The 17,780-nt window shown below is 49.0% G+C and overlaps 2 protein-coding genes across 4 annotated transcripts in view; one reads left to right on the top strand and one right to left on the bottom strand.

The window, feature by feature from the left end:
* The window catches only part of PEPD (peptidase D), a 107,869-nt gene extending 104,992 nt beyond the window's left edge, over nucleotides 1-2,877 (top strand). The window contains exons 14-15 of the mRNA XM_044256278.1: nucleotides 1,587-1,778; nucleotides 2,386-2,877. Of these exons, the coding sequence (XP_044112213.1) occupies nucleotides 1,587-1,778; nucleotides 2,386-2,523 (330 nt within the window). The 3' untranslated portion in view covers nucleotides 2,524-2,877. The remainder of the gene's footprint in view (nucleotides 1-1,586; nucleotides 1,779-2,385) is intronic.
* Nucleotides 2,878-5,773: 2,896 nt separating this feature from the next.
* On the bottom strand, nucleotides 5,774-16,120 carry CEBPG (CCAAT enhancer binding protein gamma). Of its 3 annotated transcripts, none has more exons than XM_044256277.1 (2): nucleotides 16,036-16,120; nucleotides 5,774-9,291 (listed from the first exon to the last, which is right to left on the bottom strand). In XM_044256277.1, the coding sequence occupies exon 2, from the start codon at nucleotides 9,193-9,195 to the stop codon at nucleotides 8,755-8,757; it is 441 nt and encodes a 146-aa protein (XP_044112212.1). In that variant the 5' UTR covers nucleotides 9,196-9,291; nucleotides 16,036-16,120; the 3' UTR covers nucleotides 5,774-8,754. The 3 variants fall into 3 exon arrangements, with proteins under 3 accessions (XP_044112212.1, XP_044112211.1, XP_044112210.1); XM_044256276.1 differs by lacking the exon at nucleotides 16,036-16,120 and adding an exon at nucleotides 15,266-15,680; XM_044256275.1 differs by lacking the exon at nucleotides 16,036-16,120 and adding an exon at nucleotides 14,115-15,250.
* Nucleotides 16,121-17,780: the final 1,660 nt, after the last annotated feature.

The following is a 17,780-nucleotide window of genomic DNA, read 5'->3' as shown; positions in this document are numbered from 1 at the left end:
GCCCCGTCCGGCCCGCTGCCCTGGCGGAAGCTGGTGTGGACGCGGCACGGGCAGGCGCCCCCAACTGCCGCCAGGGCTTAGGGCCTGGAGCTGGAGGGAAGGGAGCTCGGCCTCTCCCCTTGGGGGGAGCTGCTCTCCACAGCGTAGCCCCCGACACTTTGCCAGGGCCTGCTCGGGTGGCCTCCTTGGCAGGAAACTCCTGGGAGCTAATGCTCTGAAGGGATAAGGGTTGGTGGGCTGTGGCAGGGGCCCCTCCTTCTCTCCCCTCAACCACAATTGGAGGGCTGGTCCTGAAATTTCCAGAGGACTTGTTTCTGTCCAAGCCTGAGCAGACTGCCCTCCCCTGGGCACACCCACAGAGTGGCCCGGCAGGCGCCCACAGTGGCTAAGGGGGAGCGGGGAGACCTGAGCCTACCGGTTTGCCGACTCTGCTGGGCCCCCAGCTTTGATGACCTTGGGACGGAGGGAAAGGGACAGGCACAGACTTGAGATGGCCGAAGGCCACTGGCCGGCCCCACAGCATCTCCCCTCTGAGCCCAGGGATGCATCCCCAGCCCTCCGGTCTCGCCCCTGGGGGTAGAAATTGTCACGGGATCGGGTGCTACTCCACAAAGGCATCTGTGCCCAATGCAGGAAGCATCAGGGGTCACGGTGCCTTGGTGTCCCCTCCTCTCTTCCGCCCCAGCCCAGCTCACGCCAGGTCACAGTGGTTGTGCACAAGTTCCCCTGCGTGTCCCGCCATCCCCACCCTCACGGAATCCCGGTCACAGGCTTCCCTGCTGTGCCCAGCTGCGGAGGCCGAGCCAGCCTGTTTCTGGTTACCTTACATGAACCGCTAATTGAAGTCTGATGTTCTTGGCCCCCAAACAGTCAGAAATGACAGCTCTGTCTCCCAGCAGCTGGGCTTCCAGGGGGGAGCTGCGAGTGGGGCAGGGCAGGCTCCCAGCCCGACCAGGAAGGCTACTTGCTGCTCACTAGCTCACGGGCCTGGGCTGGGGGCCGGTTCAGAGCCTCATCAGAGCCTCAGCCCCCGGGCCACGCACACAGGCTCCACATGCATCCGTGCATGTCCACAACCGCTGGCGCTGGCAGGCCGGCCCTGGGGAGAGCACCTGTCCCTCCTCCTGGAAGGCCCCACGGAAAACCTGGGTCTCAGCCTGGAGGAGTGGGACCCAGCACTCCTAGGGCTGGTTTCCACTCAAGCTGCCTGGAAGAAACGATACAGCATGGGAAGTGTCGAAGCTTCCTTAAGAGCTTTTTGGTTCTGCCCGTCTGTCTAGCGGGGACGGGGCTTGGCGGGGGATGTGGCCTGGGGGAGGCCGGCCCGCTTGGGCAACTTGCCCTGGGTCTGTGCACGTGGGGGTCCTTGGGGCTCTGCACTCATGCTGGGGGTAACAAGGGGCAGGAACCGGCCAAGTCCAGAGGTATCTGAGAGAGGGGAGGGTCTCCGCAGCCCCCAGGGCCAGCGCCAGCGCTCCTGGCTGCAGGGAGGGCTCGCCTGGCTGGCCTGTGGCCATCCGACTGCCGCCGAGGCACGCAGCCCTCCGTCCATGCTGCGGTGCTCTGAGCCCTTCCTCTCCCCACAGGGTGTGGAGCGCATCGATGAGCCCGGTCTGCGGAGCCTGCGCACCACACGGCACCTGGAGCCCGGCATGGTGCTCACCGTGGAGCCGGGCATTTACTTCATCGACCACCTCCTGGATGAGGCCCTGGCTGACCCGGCCCGCGCCTGCTTCTTCAACCGCGAGGTCCTGCAGCGCTTCCGGGGATTTGGCGGGGTGAGTGCCCACAGGCCCCACATCCCGGCTCCCAGGACACCCGCACGCTGCGGTGCGTCACCCCATGGTCTCGAGACAAGAGCGCTGGTGGGAGGGCGGACACTTCACTTCCCCTCTTGAGAAGGATCCGGCCTGTGCCTTCCCATGGTCTGTCAACAAGACAGATGCAGATTCTACAACCCGCCCCGCCCACCGGGCAAACAGATGGCCCTGGGGGAGGAGCCTGCTTCTCTGCTGCCTCCCGCAGCGGCCTAGAGGCCAGCCCCTTCCATCCTGGGCAGGACAGGCTGCTCCTCAGAAGGGACGCCTCTAACCAGCGGCTGGTCTGACCCTCTAATCTAGTGTGTGAGGCCAGAGCTCAGAAGGAATGAGAGTGTCTGTTGTTCTTTTTTTTTTTTTTTCCCAGAGTTTTTAGATGTGTCTGAGTAGGGGCAGGGTCAGAGTGGGGGAGAGAATCTCAAGCAGACTTCCTGTTGAGCGCCGAGCCTGAAACAGGGCTCAATCCCAGGGCCCATGAGATCATGACCTGAGCAAACATCCAAGAGTCAGGCACTCAACCCACTGAGCCCCCCAGGCGCCCCTGTGAGTGTCTGTCATTGTGACGCAGGTCCGGATCGAGGAGGATGTTGTGGTGACCGCCAGCGGCATGGAACTGCTGACCTGTGTGCCCCGCACGGTGGAGGAGATTGAAGCGTGCATGGCAGGCAGGGACAAGGCCTTCACTCCCTTCTCTAGCCCCAAGTAGAGCCAGTGGGGAGTGCCCAGTGGGACCAGGGACCCAGCCTGCCACCTGTCTTCACAACTGGCCCTCGAGCGGCGAGAGAGGGGTGCTCAGAAATCCCATGGCTGCGTCCGTGTTTGAGCGTGCTGTTTCCTTGGGGGAGTGGGACTCTTTCTTAATGCTCTGCAAGATCACACTTTGCTTGAATGACGGTGGCTTTTAAAGTGCTAATGGAAAAGAATTCTGCTCTTTAGCAGCAACTAAGATGTGTCTTGCTGTCATTTGTATTCTTCTGCTCAGGGAAGATTCATTTCCAATGTTTTCTCTCAAAAATCAAATGCACAGAGTAGAACCTGCAATAAAAACTTTCCAAAAATGGTCCTTTGTACACAACTTCCTCTCTGTTCTTTCTCGCCCGGCAGCAGAGCCTGGCATGCGCAGACCTAGAAGCTGCTGGGACCCAGGGCTGGCACTACCCTAACACGGTGAACCTGTGGAGGAGGAAGCCTTTTCCACGTGGCTACTGCCAGAAAGCTCGATTTCGGAAGGGGTCAGAATTTTTTGTGGCACTTAAGGCACAGTTCTGTAAAACCTGAGACTTGCAGGGATGCCTGTCCTTGGTGCCCTTTCCATGCGGACATGCTAGCAAAGCCAGCATCCACCCGAATAATACGGCCACCTAGGGCAGCTCCGTGGCAGAGGTGAGCCTTCCCATGTCTTCCATGTTTGCTGAGACCTTTTGTCTTCCCTAAGTGTAACTCCATGGACCAAACTCCACTCAGGCAGGGAGCGTTCTAGGGCCAGCTAAGCCCAGTCCCGGCCGATGGCATATGCCTATCCTCACCTCTGCTGGCCCCGTCCCCCGTCCCACGGCCCAGCCCAGGCCGGAAGCCGGGAAGCTCTGTGCCAAACCGCTCTGGGCCTGTCTCTCCACAGCGCTCTCATCCAGGAGTTCCCGAGCCAAGGTGAAGGGACACCAGAGATGAAACCCTGACAGGTGGTCAACTCTGTAGCCCAATCTAGGCCTTTTGAGATGTCACGGAAGCGTTGAGTACAAACCAATTTCTTCCTGTGGCTCTAACACAAAAGTGCTTGCAAAGTGACCACATTAAAATGAGACCACCTCGGTTCCAAATCACCATTTATCTCGTTGACTCCTCAGACTGATCACAGCCATGTTTTTAGGTTTCCTACAATGCACAGGCAGTCCCTAAGTTATCTGTGACCTTGAGCGGTTGGCAGTGACGGTCTTGAGTGTCAGGAGTCTCCATTCAGCAAGGCTTCTCTGTCCCAGCTGCACCTGCGGAGGACACGTTCTGCCATCCGGGGTTTCACCTGCCCTCACCCCCCCAGAGAAACCTGGTTAAAGTGAGGCCGGCACGCTAAAGGGACAGTTTCGTTTGTGGGGAGAAATAGAGCCAGCTGCGTCACATCTTTCCCCTTCCTTTCCTTCAGATACCTCATACCAAAACTGCCTCTTTCACATACGTTTTCTGTGACTGCCAAGCAAGAAGGTCAAACGAGTAAGGGGCAATTCCCAGTAACTACATGTTCTTTGTTGCAGAGAGATGCTGGGAGCATAGGTCTGACTGGTCTTGCCGGGGTCAGGGAGTCAGGAACCCCTCCAGTGGTGCGGGGCGCAGGTGGCCGGCAGAGCCCACTCTATCCCGTGTTCTGCACCCAACTCCTCACACCCCCAAACCTCTGCAGAAATGCATACAGCTTCAGAAACACCTCAGAGACCCTTCTAGAAAGCTGAAGAGCACTCAAAAAGCCTTTCTGAAACCCTGGATCTGCATATTCATTCACTCTATAACTAAGCATCTCCTCTGGGCCAGCGTAGTTTAAACCCACCGCGCCTCTGCTCTCTGAACCTGTGGGTTCCCAAGAGGCTTCGCCTTGAACAAGCACAAATCTCTTCACGGAAAAGTGCCATGAAGGAAAGTAACAGGGCTGGCCTTGTCTTGAAAGTCAGGGGGCTAGCGAGACTAGATGAGGCATCACGACGTGAGCTGTTCAAAGGCAGCCTGGAAAGAGCCTGGAAGAGCCCTGCGGCCAAAGTAATAGGGGACAGAGGACAGAAGGAAAGCAAGTCCACAGATCAAGGGAGCCACGTTACAAGGAGACTGGGTTTCCCTCTGGGTGCAGTGGGGAATGAAAGAAGGTTCCAGAGAGCAGGCAGTGGTCCAAGGAGACCAAGTCCGGGCAAGAAGAGATGATGGTTCTGTGCAGTGGGGGAGGAGGGGAACACATTTCGGGAGTAGAAGGGAAAGGTGGCGGAGCGGGAAGGCCTGGCCAGATGCCCCTTGGCTTCCAAGCCCAGTTCTGCACCCCGGGCACTCCAGGCACCACTGCAGAGCTTCCAGGCCTAGAGCTGCGGGAGGAGTGTGTGGGGCAGTAGGAGATGACCCGGGGCTGGCGGTCTCCTCTGAGTACATGCACGGTGCCCACAGGCTCTAGATACTCCCCGGCAGTGACCAAGAAGGTCCGAAAGTGCTCTTGCTGAAATAAGAGCTGTCACCTTCACAAACCATCTCTACAGAAAATTTCCCAAGACAAACTGTTTATGGGCTTCCAAATTACACCTACTTTGTAAAAACAAAATAGGACGTACTACTCACAGAAATAATTACTGCACTACAATTGCCATTTAGATGCAGTAGGTAGAAACCTATTTCCCAAGACATGAAAATGGCTGAAGGATCACAGAAGAGCCTCTAAATGACATCTTCCCTTGAAACACTCAAATCAGCACGGATTCAGTATTGACTCGTTCATTTGTAGAGACACTCTACAGCACCACGTAAATGAAGACGAGGTACACGCTATAAATTGTGCTGCTAGGGGAAAGGCCTTACTTTGACATTGCCATCTACTTCAAAGCCTCAAGAACTCATTTCTCCTGCCACTGTGTGAACGCAGACCACACACCGAGACACGAGGCATCCGAGCCGGCGTGCCAGCCACTGCCTTCTCTACCCTAGTCCAGGCTTCCGAGTTAGAGACCACCAGACAAAGAACAGCCCTGAAGAGGCACTCTATATTCGGAGGAAATGATGTTCCTATCCAATCAGGGAAATCTAGGCTTGGACAAAAGCACCTCTTGCTCCCTGCCCACCCCCTCACGCCCCCCTCCACCCGTCAGTGACCTTCACCCCTGCCCTGGGCTGGGAGCAGGAAAGACGGCTGAGCCTGCCTGCTCTTCAGAGCTCCTGGACATCTGGACTACTTCCTCGGTGTATATGAACAGAAAGAAACCCACAAGAAAATACAGTCATTATTCCAAAGTTTTTTTATTTCAAATTCATTAAAAGAAATAAAATTATATTTAAAAAAATAGAGTAATCTCACAAACTGAGGAAGGCCAGGAACACAAAGAACAAGGTAAAGGACTTTTACCTGAGAGGCAACTCTAACAGCTATAGAATGGACTTTCTTCTCCCTACCTTCTGTCAAACAGAAAATTGCTTCCTATTCTAAGGCATCGAAAGGTGCTAACTGGGCTGTTCGGGTACAAAGTTTCAAGCCCTCTAATGGGGACTAAGAAACATCAAAAGCTGATTTAATACCAAATATTAAACTGCACATACTACTTTTTAATGTAAATTTCAGGATTTCACACTCGTGACCTAAATTTCAAACACCTGGTCATAAAAAATTGCTATCTTACTACGTCTTGGTAAGAATGTCCAAAGTATCCTAGCTCACATTCCAGTCACCACAAGGGGCCAGACAGCGGAAGAGTTGCTCTGATCTCACCACCTGCTGCCAATACCACCCAGAAAGCACCCATCTCGGATGACGCTGATGCAGTTAGACATTTACACTAAAGCCTAATTCCTAAATCAAGGGACCTGCCAGCAAAGGCAGATCAAATCCTAAAGGTTCACATGTAACCTACAGAAGTTACAAAAGTCAACTTATAATTCCCAAAGCTCTAAATCTACCCATTCCCCATACTTGGTTTCCCTCAATTTGATACTGAGAAATCTATCAAACTGCAAACTTTCATTCCCAAACACTTCAGTAAGACAATGGTTAACATTTTTGTTCTATGCACACATGATGGCTTGTGCTCAAGTTCTGGTTTGCATAGGTAACAGGAAAGCTTGAATCAATTTTTCCTAAAATTTCAATCTGTTCGGATTTGAAATTTCGAGTGCACACCACTGATGATTTCCCTAAAGCTCCTTTTCCAAGATGGTTAAGTCAATTCATATAATTGGTAACCATGAATTCCACAGGGACATCAATTTCTGAAAGACTTTTTTTTTTTTTTTTAATAAACAAGAGGTAACAATGTCTGTTAATACCTTTACAGATACTTAAAGATTCAAGTGGCCTAACTGCACCTCTACTTAGGTTAATTATATAATATCAGTCGGCTATTAAAGATTCAGGAGGATTCTGTGGGTTACCTCCTAGTCAAAACATCTATCGACTGAGAAGCAGACTGATACTCCAGCCAAAGTAAACTGGTGTTGGACCCTAACAGAAACCTCAATCCTGTCTTCTGGCCCTCTGGGGAGCTAACCCTCCCGGGCCAGTGGCTCTCATGAACAACACTGGGTTCCAGTCACATGTGGAAGAGGCTCATGGCCTTAATAATGGCTTTACTGAGTTGCAGGTCACAATGGTATTTCCGCTGGCCCAGAAGAGCAAAGACAGCAGTCTTGCACCAACCCAAGGGGACAACTTCTAGGTCCTAGTAAGAAACAATATGGCCAAAAATGAAGTGACCATGTCCAAATAAGATACCTGGTAACACAAACTTTTTAATCAGATGCAACTCTTGTCTCTTGTCACCAGCCCAGACACAAACACACAGTAATACACAAAAGTCAACAAATCTGAGCTAGGATTGTGCTTTAAAAAAAAAAAAAAAGGAAAAGAAAAGAAAAGAAAGAAATCAACAAAGACAATCAAAACCACTGACACTGACATGAACCAGACCTGCGCAATCCCCGACTTCAGCGACGGCCATTTTTTAATCTCAACAAAAATGTCAATATCCTGAGTTTTACCAGCATTTTCTTTCTAAAATAATTTATGGGACACAAAAGCATACAAATGAACAAACAGAAGCAGTGGTACAAAAAGTCTACAAGAGCCCACTAACTAGAAAAAGAAACATCACAAAAACAATATAAAAAGATGTATTTAAGTGAAATAAATTAAAGGTTAAACCTTACACTTTCAAGTTTTCTTAGACTACTATTTTGGGAGATGGCATAGAGTTGATGACATATTTTTCTAATAATCACTTGGTTAGGATCAAATGCCAAATGATCCTTCACAAGAAATTTATGCCTTTAAAAATCATGGCCCCATTTCAGATATTTAGACACAGGAGAAACTACCTAAATCCCAATCTGTAAACTGTTAAGGCATTAGTTTACTAACTTGACTGTCAAAATGGTATTTTAAAAATATTTACTTATTTGACCACCATCTACAGAAATAAAAATTGTGATATACAACTCTTGGGGGTTTTTTCTTGTTAGAAAACAAAATAATGCCGATCCAATAACCCAAAGGTATCCCAAAAGGATAATTCTAATATGCTTTACTGTTATTTTTAAGAAACCTATTTGCCTAATTATTTGTATTTTTAAGCCAACTGGCTGAATGCTGCCTTTAAAACACAACGGAATTTACTTAACCTGGCACCAATACTCAAAAAGTTACACTTGTTGGGGGAAAAGAGTACTAATTAGGCTAAAACAAGGTTTATGTTATACATAAAATCACTCCAAATTACAAAGTGATTGATTTCTATAGCCCTAAGGATTTTTAATACATAATTTAGAAAAACAAATCACAAAACAATCAACAGAGATGGCATTCAACTTTCCTTAGTCTAATTAATCATCTCCAATAAAACCAAGACCCTTCTGCAGGACCTGCCAGTTCCCCATTCCTTTTATCAACCTACAAAAGAAGCATTTCTTGGAAGTGAGGATTTATTAAGAACATCAAGGTCCAGGGGTGCATTTTTTTGTTTGTTTTTTTACCATATACCTTAAAAATGTTTTATCCACACAAAAAAATCCCTATCATTTAAAACTAGATATTCAAATTACATGGCTAACATTTTTAAGCTAATCAACCCTTCAGTGCTGATCCTGGAAAACAACCTTCAGTGGATCTTTGAATAATGGAACGAGACAGTGTTCGGCCATTGATATGAATGGTGTAGGCAGTCACACCTTTAACGTTCAAGCCACGAGTCGTGAAGTTTCGAAGAGGTGAGGTCTACTGGCCTGCATTATCGGAAGCTGTTGTATTTTCAGTGCTAGTGGGTTGCACGTTATCTGCAAGGTTGTGTGCGTGCTCCAGAAACAAATCTTTCAGTACGCTTAATTCCTTAGTCAGCAATTTAATTTTTGCTTCCAACCGTTCATTCTCTTCTTTGAGCTGATTCACTCTCTGCAGTGTATCCTGGGCTTTCTGCTTGCTTTTCAACCGGCTCTTTTTCACAGCCATGTTGTTCCTCTCTCTGCGCTGACGATACTCATCGCTGTTGCGATCCATGGGCGAACTCTTTTTGCTTTGCTTGCTTGGAGGCACGGCTTTGCCTCCTCCCCCCGGGCCAGCAGGCACCAGCTGAGGAACCTGCTGTAAGCCGCTGGCATGAGCCTGAGTGTGAATAACACTTATCCCCGGAGAGCTGTTCTGCTGGGCTATCTTGCTCATTTGGGCTCGCTCTCTTGCGGACACAGAACAGGCAGAAATGAGAGCAAAGTGATCAATGGTTTCCACACTAAGCTGCCAAGAAATCTTCACATGTACCTAGTTAAAAAATAAATTGCATTAAAATGTTTGAAATGACAAGATCAAATGAGATTAAACTTGCATGTACCTAACAGCAGGCCAACATTAATTGATTATGCTGAGAAAAGTATACAGAAACTGCCAACTGTTCCAATGTTTCAGAAATCTAAATCATTTAATTTAGAAAGGTAAGTTAGTACAGGAGCACCAGAAGGCCAAATTCAGCCCACCTGAATCCCCGAGGGTACTGCCCATCTGTGATTATTATCAAAAATGGAAGGAAAAACAAAAGAATACCACTAATTAGGTAGCGCAGACGAATTAATAGCACTTGGCAATCTGCCAGAGAGAAATTTGAGATGTTTAGGTAAAACACGGAAAACCTGAGTTCAATTAGGATAGAAGAGACACCTGCAAAGAAAGGGGGACAAAGTTTCAATTGTTGGCTCACATCAAAACAGAATCCCACGGCATCGTGCCCGACCTCCACAACCTGCCAGGATGACTGCATGCTCTGACACCAATATGCAGAGACTGAGTCACCAAGAACTTGACTTTTCTCCCGGAGTACATCTTTATGAAGTATTATGAAAAGACTTTTTTTGCTGGGGGAGGGGTGGGAGGGGGCTTGGTTTTTTGTTTCATTTTTAATGACCTCACAGATCGTAGTTTACACCGATTTCCCAAGTTAGCTTCTTGATTCAGAGATCCAGAAGCTCTGGGACCTCCAGTGTGCTGCCCCATCCCACCATGCTGCTTCTAACCGTGGGGTTTTTTTTTTTCCCCTTCTTGACATAACTTATAAACACATCTCAACACGGGCAACCTGCAACCACAGGGAAAGAAACAAAAGCCCTAATGATGCACTCCAAGAAGAGCAAGTATGGGGCTGAAGCACGCAGAGAGCCTGAGCCGGCACCCACTGAACACGGCAGACACAGCGGAGGGAACACCAACTCTCCAGGGTTCCTGTGCTGCTGCTCCTAGGAATGAAGCCACAGTTTCAGAGACTAGTCATACTTGGATCACCATCAATCCAACTAGGGCACTACAACGGCCTCAAGATGTGTCAAAAGCAGACCTACATGAGCCCATACAGGATCATGAGGTCACTTCAAGACAAACTGACTCAGCAGATGAGCCATGTCCACCAAGAAATCAGGACTCTTGGAAATTCAGACAGCAGTGTTACGAACCATAGAACTATCCTGCTCTCTTTTCACAAAACTGCGAAACCTACATCAGTGGAAAAAACCTGGAGCCGGAATTATGAAATGCCTCAAATGAGTACATCTCACAGTTCTTAGGAAAAGCTCAGTTAGTAAACACCAGTAGCTTCACCCAAACCTTTAGCCAGGCGTTTCTCATATAAACACTCTTCACTGGTCTGCTTTTAAAAATCTTTCCTTTTAAAGTCCATATTATCATTATTTTCAATTGTTTTCAAAGCCATGCATGCAGCCCTGAGTTAGTGGGTCACCTGTTCTCACTCCAAACTAAGGCAAAAGAGATAGCTTCCTTCCAAACCACAGATGGATATCGACTCCAAGTCTATCTTCAATAATAGACATTTCAGGGACGCCTGGGTGGCTCAGTTGGTTGGACGACTGCCTTCAGCTCAGGGCGTGATCCTGGAGTCCCGGGATCGAGTCCCGCATCAGGCTCCCATCTCCATGGGGAGTCTGCTTTGCTCTCTGACCTTCTCCTCGCTCATGCTCTCTCTCACTGTCTCTCTCTCAAATAAATAAATAAAATCTTTAAAAAAAAAAAATAATAGACATTTCAGGGGCGCCTGGGTGGCTCAGTGGGTTAAGCCACTGCCTTCGGCTCAGGTCATGATCCCAGGGTCCTGGGATCGAGCTCCGCATCGGGATCTCTGCTCAGCAGGGAACCTGCTTCCTCCTCTCTCTGCCTGCTTCTCTGCCTACTTGTGATCTCTGTCTGTCAAATAAATAAATTTTTAAAAATAGATATTTTACAATTTTTTTGGATAATTTATGATGTTGACTATTTTTCCTTCCAGTTGAACAGTGGCAATTCAGTATTAATCTGGGCCACCTTACCACTGTTCATGGCCATCTACATTATTGCTTATTTATTTGGTGTAAAGTGAGCGTAAGAATTTTAGGTGACTTTTAAAACTTCTTTAATACTTCTCCTGGGAATTGTCTCAACTATCATGATCATGGTCATCTTATTTAACTTTTTCATTTTTCATACACCAATTATGTTTTTAATCTTTAAAGCTAATCTCTACAGACAGCTCAAAGAAAACAATGATCCAAAAAACACAGAGCAGGAACCAGGTCAATTTTTGTCTTGGCTCTGGCTCCCCCAGTTTTGCTCTGGACCTATCATTCCCCTCTTTGGGCCTCAATTTCCCCAACTGCAAATGAGGGACAGAGAATTTTTTTTTTTTAAGATTTATTTATTCATTTATTTGACAGAGAGAGAGATCACAAGCAGTAGAGAGGCAGGCAGAGAGAGAGGAGGAAGCAGGCTCCCTGCTAAGCAGAGAGCCCTATGTGGAACTCGATCCCAGGACCCTGAGATCATGACCTGAGCCGAAGGCAGCGGCCTAACCCATTGAGCCACCCAGGCGCCCCAAGGGACAGAGAATATTTAGATGTCTTCTGACTCTGAAAATATACCACGAACTTCAGTCACTATAAAAGATAGGGCAGTCACTATGCGCTGCTTTTTATTCCCAAGTCACTAAAAGCTTTTAATACAGGCTCCAAATTCAGTGATATTCATGCCCATTTTTGTACCCAAAGATACGGGAATGAGGAAGAGCTATTTTACCTCAGCCTGACTCCTCTCTCTAGGGTACTAGGCTGAACATAGCAGGTGTGAGGGGGAGAGGGGGGCTTTGAAAATGTGCCCTTTGCTTGAAAAACAAAGAGTAACTATCAAACTGGTAATAATACAAGCAAGGAAACTTGGAAACAATAAAAAGAACTCAAAAATTATCTTTTTTAAGTTCCTCAACCAAAGCCAACAAAGTAAGTTTTAAGTGAAAAATATCCATTAAGGAAAGTAAACCAAGTAAAGGGGATCAAAGGGCCAAGTGGTCCAAGAAAGTTAACTCCAGATTATCAATTCTGTTTTTACACAAGCCAAATATAGCTGCCTTCAAAGTTACACATTTCACAGTTTCCACTATCACTTATGCTTTTGTTCCTTCCACAAACATTTACTGAGCTACTACAACAGGGAAAAAAATGAGTTTATTTCAAATCTGGATATTCAATCATAAACAAAAGTCTGGCTCCTATGTGGACAAACACTATTCCAAAGTTCATTCTACAGGAAGTAGGGTGGTGCCTCGTTTCCTAGCATGTGAATCATTCAAGCAGGGAGCAGGAGACAAACTGAAGATCAGTAGTTCTCAAAGTGTGGTCCCTGGACCAGCAGCAGCAGCATTTGGGAATTTGTCAGAAATGCAGATTCTCAAAACAAAACAACAACAACAAAAAGAAATGCCGATTCTCAGGCTGCCCCCCTACCCCCACATAAGAATCCAGAGCTCTAGGAATAGGGCTGAGCGATCTTGTTTTAAAGGGCCCTCCAAATGATTCCACTGACACTGAGGTTTGAGAGCCAATGCTGCAGATTAACAATGGATCTTTAGAAAGACGGTCCACTGGGCAAATTTTTTTTTAATTCAGATTTCTTAATTTAAGTAGTGTTCATTCAAATCAGTAACACACTGAAAACTCAGAAAGGTTAGAATGAGTAAAACAAATTTCTCTCAAGTTTCATTTAGGAAAGCAAACTTGTCAAGACTTTCCTTAATTCTAAAAAAAAAAAAAAAAAAAAAAAAAACTTTCCTTAATTCTCCTGTCATTTCTTTTTTGATGTTATGGACAACCAGATATTCCTCCCCATGCTCCCCAAAATAAATTCTCAACTCAAAATTTCCTCATGAGCATCTATACTCCAAAATATTCATAGATGTTTCTCCCTTACTCCCAATCTGTACAATCATCGGTATCTGACAATTCTACCCATCCACCTTCCAAAAGAACTTCTAAGCACCATCCCTCTCTGTCCTAACACCACAGAATTACCTCAGGCTGACATCATCTCCCAGGGGCACTCATCCCCTCTGGTTTAGCAGTGCACCCTCCAACCATGGTCTCCAGAGCAACTGAGCACTCAAACCTGCTCCGGGGTCCAGCATCAAATTGAAGGTATTCACTCCCGGCCCAGCCCTTGCTCCTTATGCTTCTTCACACCGCGATAATACCGAACAACTGCCGATCCCCTAAATGGTCACGCTTTCTTTTTTCTTTGTGTGGCTGTCCAATCCGTTCCCCTAGTTTCTCTGTCAGTGCCAGCTCTATAGTGTGGCTCCCTGAAGACCAAACTAGAGGCAGGACTCTGTCTTCATATCCTATGCCCAGCACCTAGTGCAGGGCTAGCCAGAGTAGTGGTGCTGGAGAAATATTTGTCCAATACTGGCTCAGAGGCGAAGAGAAAACATTTATTTTTATAAATGTCCTATATAAAAATGAGATTCTCCAGCACTGAAATCTCTTAAAACAACCACAATTAAATCAAGAGTGTTAGTAAGATAGTAGTCTTCCTATGCTAAGTTCTTGGTCTTTCTTAAAGATGGACAGGAAAATAAGAATACAAGTCTACTTGCTACTTCGAGTGCCCGGTCTACACAATGAACATTTCTTGTCTGGTCTTTGCTTCATCTAAGAACCTTTATTTTCTATTTAGCCAGTTATGTGTTCCAATGAATAACCTCAAGTTCTTGGGTACATGTTGCCAAGGTCTGACAACTCTGTACTTAACGTGATGTCAAGGTAAGCAAAGTCAATACATACCCAAATGAGCAGGATTTCTATTTAGCTGCCGCTGCTTGCTTTATGACCCAACACCGGGCTCCATGAAGGAGGGTACATCCCTTCGGGGAGTACATGAATGGTCCACTAGAGTATGGAGAAAATGTACGTTCATTTGTCTTTTTTAACATCATCTTTTTAATCTACTTTTGGTAGGATTTACAACATACAAAAAAACAGTACACACAGTGTTTACAAATATACCTCTAACAGGAAATCTTACTCAAATAAAAAAATTTTTTAACCCACAGGGCTGGAAAGCCAGAAAGGTAGGAGACCAATGAACCTACAAGAACCCCGTGGAAACACTCGCTCCCAAGAATATACAACAGACCAGGAACTGCAGCTACCCACGTTTACCATTACTGTGATCAGGTGAGGCAATCCTAGACCAAAAGACCAAATTCAATCCCCTGAGGTCCTATTTGTCTTTACCAGGGACTCACCAGGTGCTGTTTAAATCCCTACAGGTGAAACCACCTCTCCAAAATTAGACAACTGCTGACGGTCATGATGTGCTCTGGAGAATTTAACGGATGCTTTGAAAAAATGAAATCGTGTTTCCTCCTGTTTTTCAGGTATTAAAAACGACTGAATCAGACAAGTGCACCCACCAGAAGCAGGAATCAAGAAATCGAAAAATCCTTCAGCTCACTGGCATCCTGTAATTACTCAGCCTTATTTATAGGAAGCTTTTTCAGAAACAAGAGAATCCGCTTTAAGAACAGCTCTTCCCCAATACTGATCAAGTGGTAATCGCTGACCAGATTTTTAAACTTTCCAGGATCAGGAACTTTAAGATGCAGAATTTCTTAGTAGAGCGAGCCCTTACAGTATTTTCTTTCCAAAATTTATCTGGGAGTCGCGTTATCCTATCTGAATTTAAGGGCAAACTCTTCACGTAAGGATTCGCGGAGTATAGGCTCGGGGAGAAAACTACCAGTTTTTGGTGTAACCCACTCACCTGAAAACCCTTCTGAAACCAACACGTTCTAAGGTGCCCGATCACAACACAAGTCTCAAACACAAGGCCAACGGAACGATTAAACCTTCCGAAGGATTAAAAACATACAAGCTCCCGCGGGAGGACAGAAGACCCTTCCCCCTCAAACATGCATTTCCATCCTCTTCACCTGGACACCTCTGCTAGCGGTCTTCTAGCCTGTGTTCGCTGCGACCGGCTCACGAAGCGCCCCGCTTCTGGCCCGTCTCTTTTCCCAGTCCACTGGCCGCACGTTCGTCTAACCTCGTTGGGCAGTGAAGTGCAGGGACATTCGCATTACAAGCTCCTCAAGTGAGCGCGGGATTAGTTCTGGAAAGTCACGGACTTCACCATGAACTGCTCTCCTTGCCCACTTGGACGCTCTACGAACTTCGGAACCGAAGGCTCGCCTGCCCGCACCGAGCGGTCTTGGAGGGGCGGGCAAGACCCGATGTGGCACTACAGTGAGGGACGGTCCACCTCCCGCTGCTCTGGGGAACACCCCGTATCCCCGGGGGCCAATAACGCGCCTGGCCTGTCACCACTGCCCGTTTCTCCAACAGACGCCGGGTTCCAGAGGGGGCACACCTCGTCCCCCGCCCCGCCCCACCCCACCCCGTCCCGTCGCGGACCGGCGGCGAGGGGCTCCCGGGGGGGAGCGCGGGGGTCGGCGGGTGGCGCCTCGGCGCTGGGCCGCGGCCAGGGATGAGCTCAGCGGCCCCGCCGGGTGTTGCCGGCAGGTTGCATCAGACGCCGCGCGGGGCCGCCGCCCGCGCCGCGGGACGCGCGGGGCCTTCCCGGCCAGCCGGCCGCCTCAGGGCCGGCCGGCTCTCCTCGAGCCCGGCCGGCACCTAGGCAAGCGGCCGGCTCCGCCGCGGCCTCCTCTCCTTCCCTCAGCCCGCCTGCCCGCGGCCTCCTTACCTGCGCCTCCAGCCCGCCCGCCCCCAGGCGGCCTCCACTCCCAGCGGCCCCGCGCGGCGCGGCCCGACGAACCCAGGCCTCGCAGCCCGCGAGTCACCGAGGTGGAGCGACGGTTACGAAACCGGCAGCCTCCGCCCGTTCCGCCGCCGCCGCTGCCACCGGCTTCCCCTCCTCGCTGGGGTCGCGCGCGCCGCCGCCGCCGCCGCCGCCACGACCAATTGGAGCGCCGGCCTGGGGGCGACGCTCCCGCCCCTCGCGACGGGCGGCGCCGCCAGCCAATCGCGAGCGGTCTGGCTGCGGGAGGCGGGCACGTGGTGGAGGCGTTGGCCGCGGCGCGGCAAGGCGCGGCGAGGCGGACGGGTGTGGCGGGACTTGGCGGCCGCTCCTGGCGCCGCCCGCATCCTCCGCGGTTCGCGCGGGGCGGCGGACCCAAGCTGTGGGCGACCGGCGGCGAGAAGGGCCCGGTGAGAGCTGGAGGCGTTGGGGAGCTGAGGCCTTGCGAAGGCAGCACCTGTCTTTGGGAGGCCCAACTTCCTGCGGTGGTTTTTTGAATCACCGAAGTCCGTCTGTGTTTTGCCGCGTCCTCGGAGAGGCCCCCTGCGCGTCCCTCGCAGCGATCGTCCCCCGGAGCGACCCACAAGACGCGCCTCCCGGGACTGCGGGGCACCCGGCGGAGCCTGGAGGGAAGTGAAGGACCTCAGGCCGCGAAGGGGGCCGCAGGCTTGCCGGAAAACAAGTGGAGCCACATTTCCCCAGCGTCGGCCTAGGACTGCTGTCACATTGGTGAACGCTGCAAACTGGTTCATTGCCACCGGGAAAGGAATTGGATTTGCGCTACGGATTTCCGTGTGGTATCTTCCAGGTGAACAGACCGAGAGATGGGATCTCAAGAAAACAAAACAAAAAACAACAACAAAAAACGCATGGCAGTCCGGTTTTATGTGTCCAATGACACTTAGCTGGAGGATCTGAAAGCGTCTAAAACCAGGAAGCAGCGCGCTGGGTGGAGGACAGCGCCAGCGCGATAGGTTTGATTGCTTCCTCTTTAGCAATTCTTATCGTCCAAAAAATAAGTCTTTGAAAGAGGAAACATTTCTTCATCGCCCAGGCCATGGCACCGGTTCTCCGCATTAAGATTGTTTCGAGGAATCAGTAAAGAGATGATTTAAAAAAAAGAAAAAGAAAAAGAAAAAAAAACCTTTGCAAAAACTAAAGATAAAACATGAAATTGACAGAGCTGCAACTAAAGGCGAACACCTATAACCATAGAAACATACTTGGTAGCAAGACATAATACCATCAAAACCACTAATGTTTCTTTTACTTTGGCCCCCCAGCGTTCTGATTTGAAATTTCTTTGATCAAGATTTTAGCACTGTTAAAACTGGATTGTATTTTATTGCTCACAAAATCAACTTTGCCCTTGCCACTTGCCAATCACTTAAAAGTTGTATAGAAGAAAAAAATTATAAGTATACTTGTTTATCCTCTGGCTTGCTGACCACTCTGCCAATCTGCTCTAGCATTGTCTTTGTCTGGACAGGTCTGGTCCATGCCAAGGAGATTCGAGTATTTCCTCTTCAGCTGGCAGCTGATAATTCTTCTACTGAGTTTACAAATATTAATTAGGGGCTAACTACCTGCTAAGCTGTGGGCTAAGTGCTGGGGATCCAGCAATGAAGTGCTGGGGATCCAGCAATGAACAAGATAAACACAACCCCTACCTACCTGAAGCTTGTCCCCAG

The sequence above is a fragment of the Neovison vison genome, chromosome 7 (assembly GCF_020171115.1).
Source record: "Neovison vison isolate M4711 chromosome 7, ASM_NN_V1, whole genome shotgun sequence".
Classification (NCBI taxonomy): Eukaryota; Metazoa; Chordata; class Mammalia; order Carnivora; family Mustelidae; genus Neogale; species Neogale vison.
This window is presented reverse-complemented; position numbering and strand designations above follow the sequence as displayed.

Excerpts from the sequence above, each read along its gene's own strand:
- CEBPG (XM_044256277.1), bottom strand. The coding sequence starts at position 9,195 with ATGAGCAAGATAGCCCAGCAGAACAGCTCTCCGGGGATAAGTGTTATT.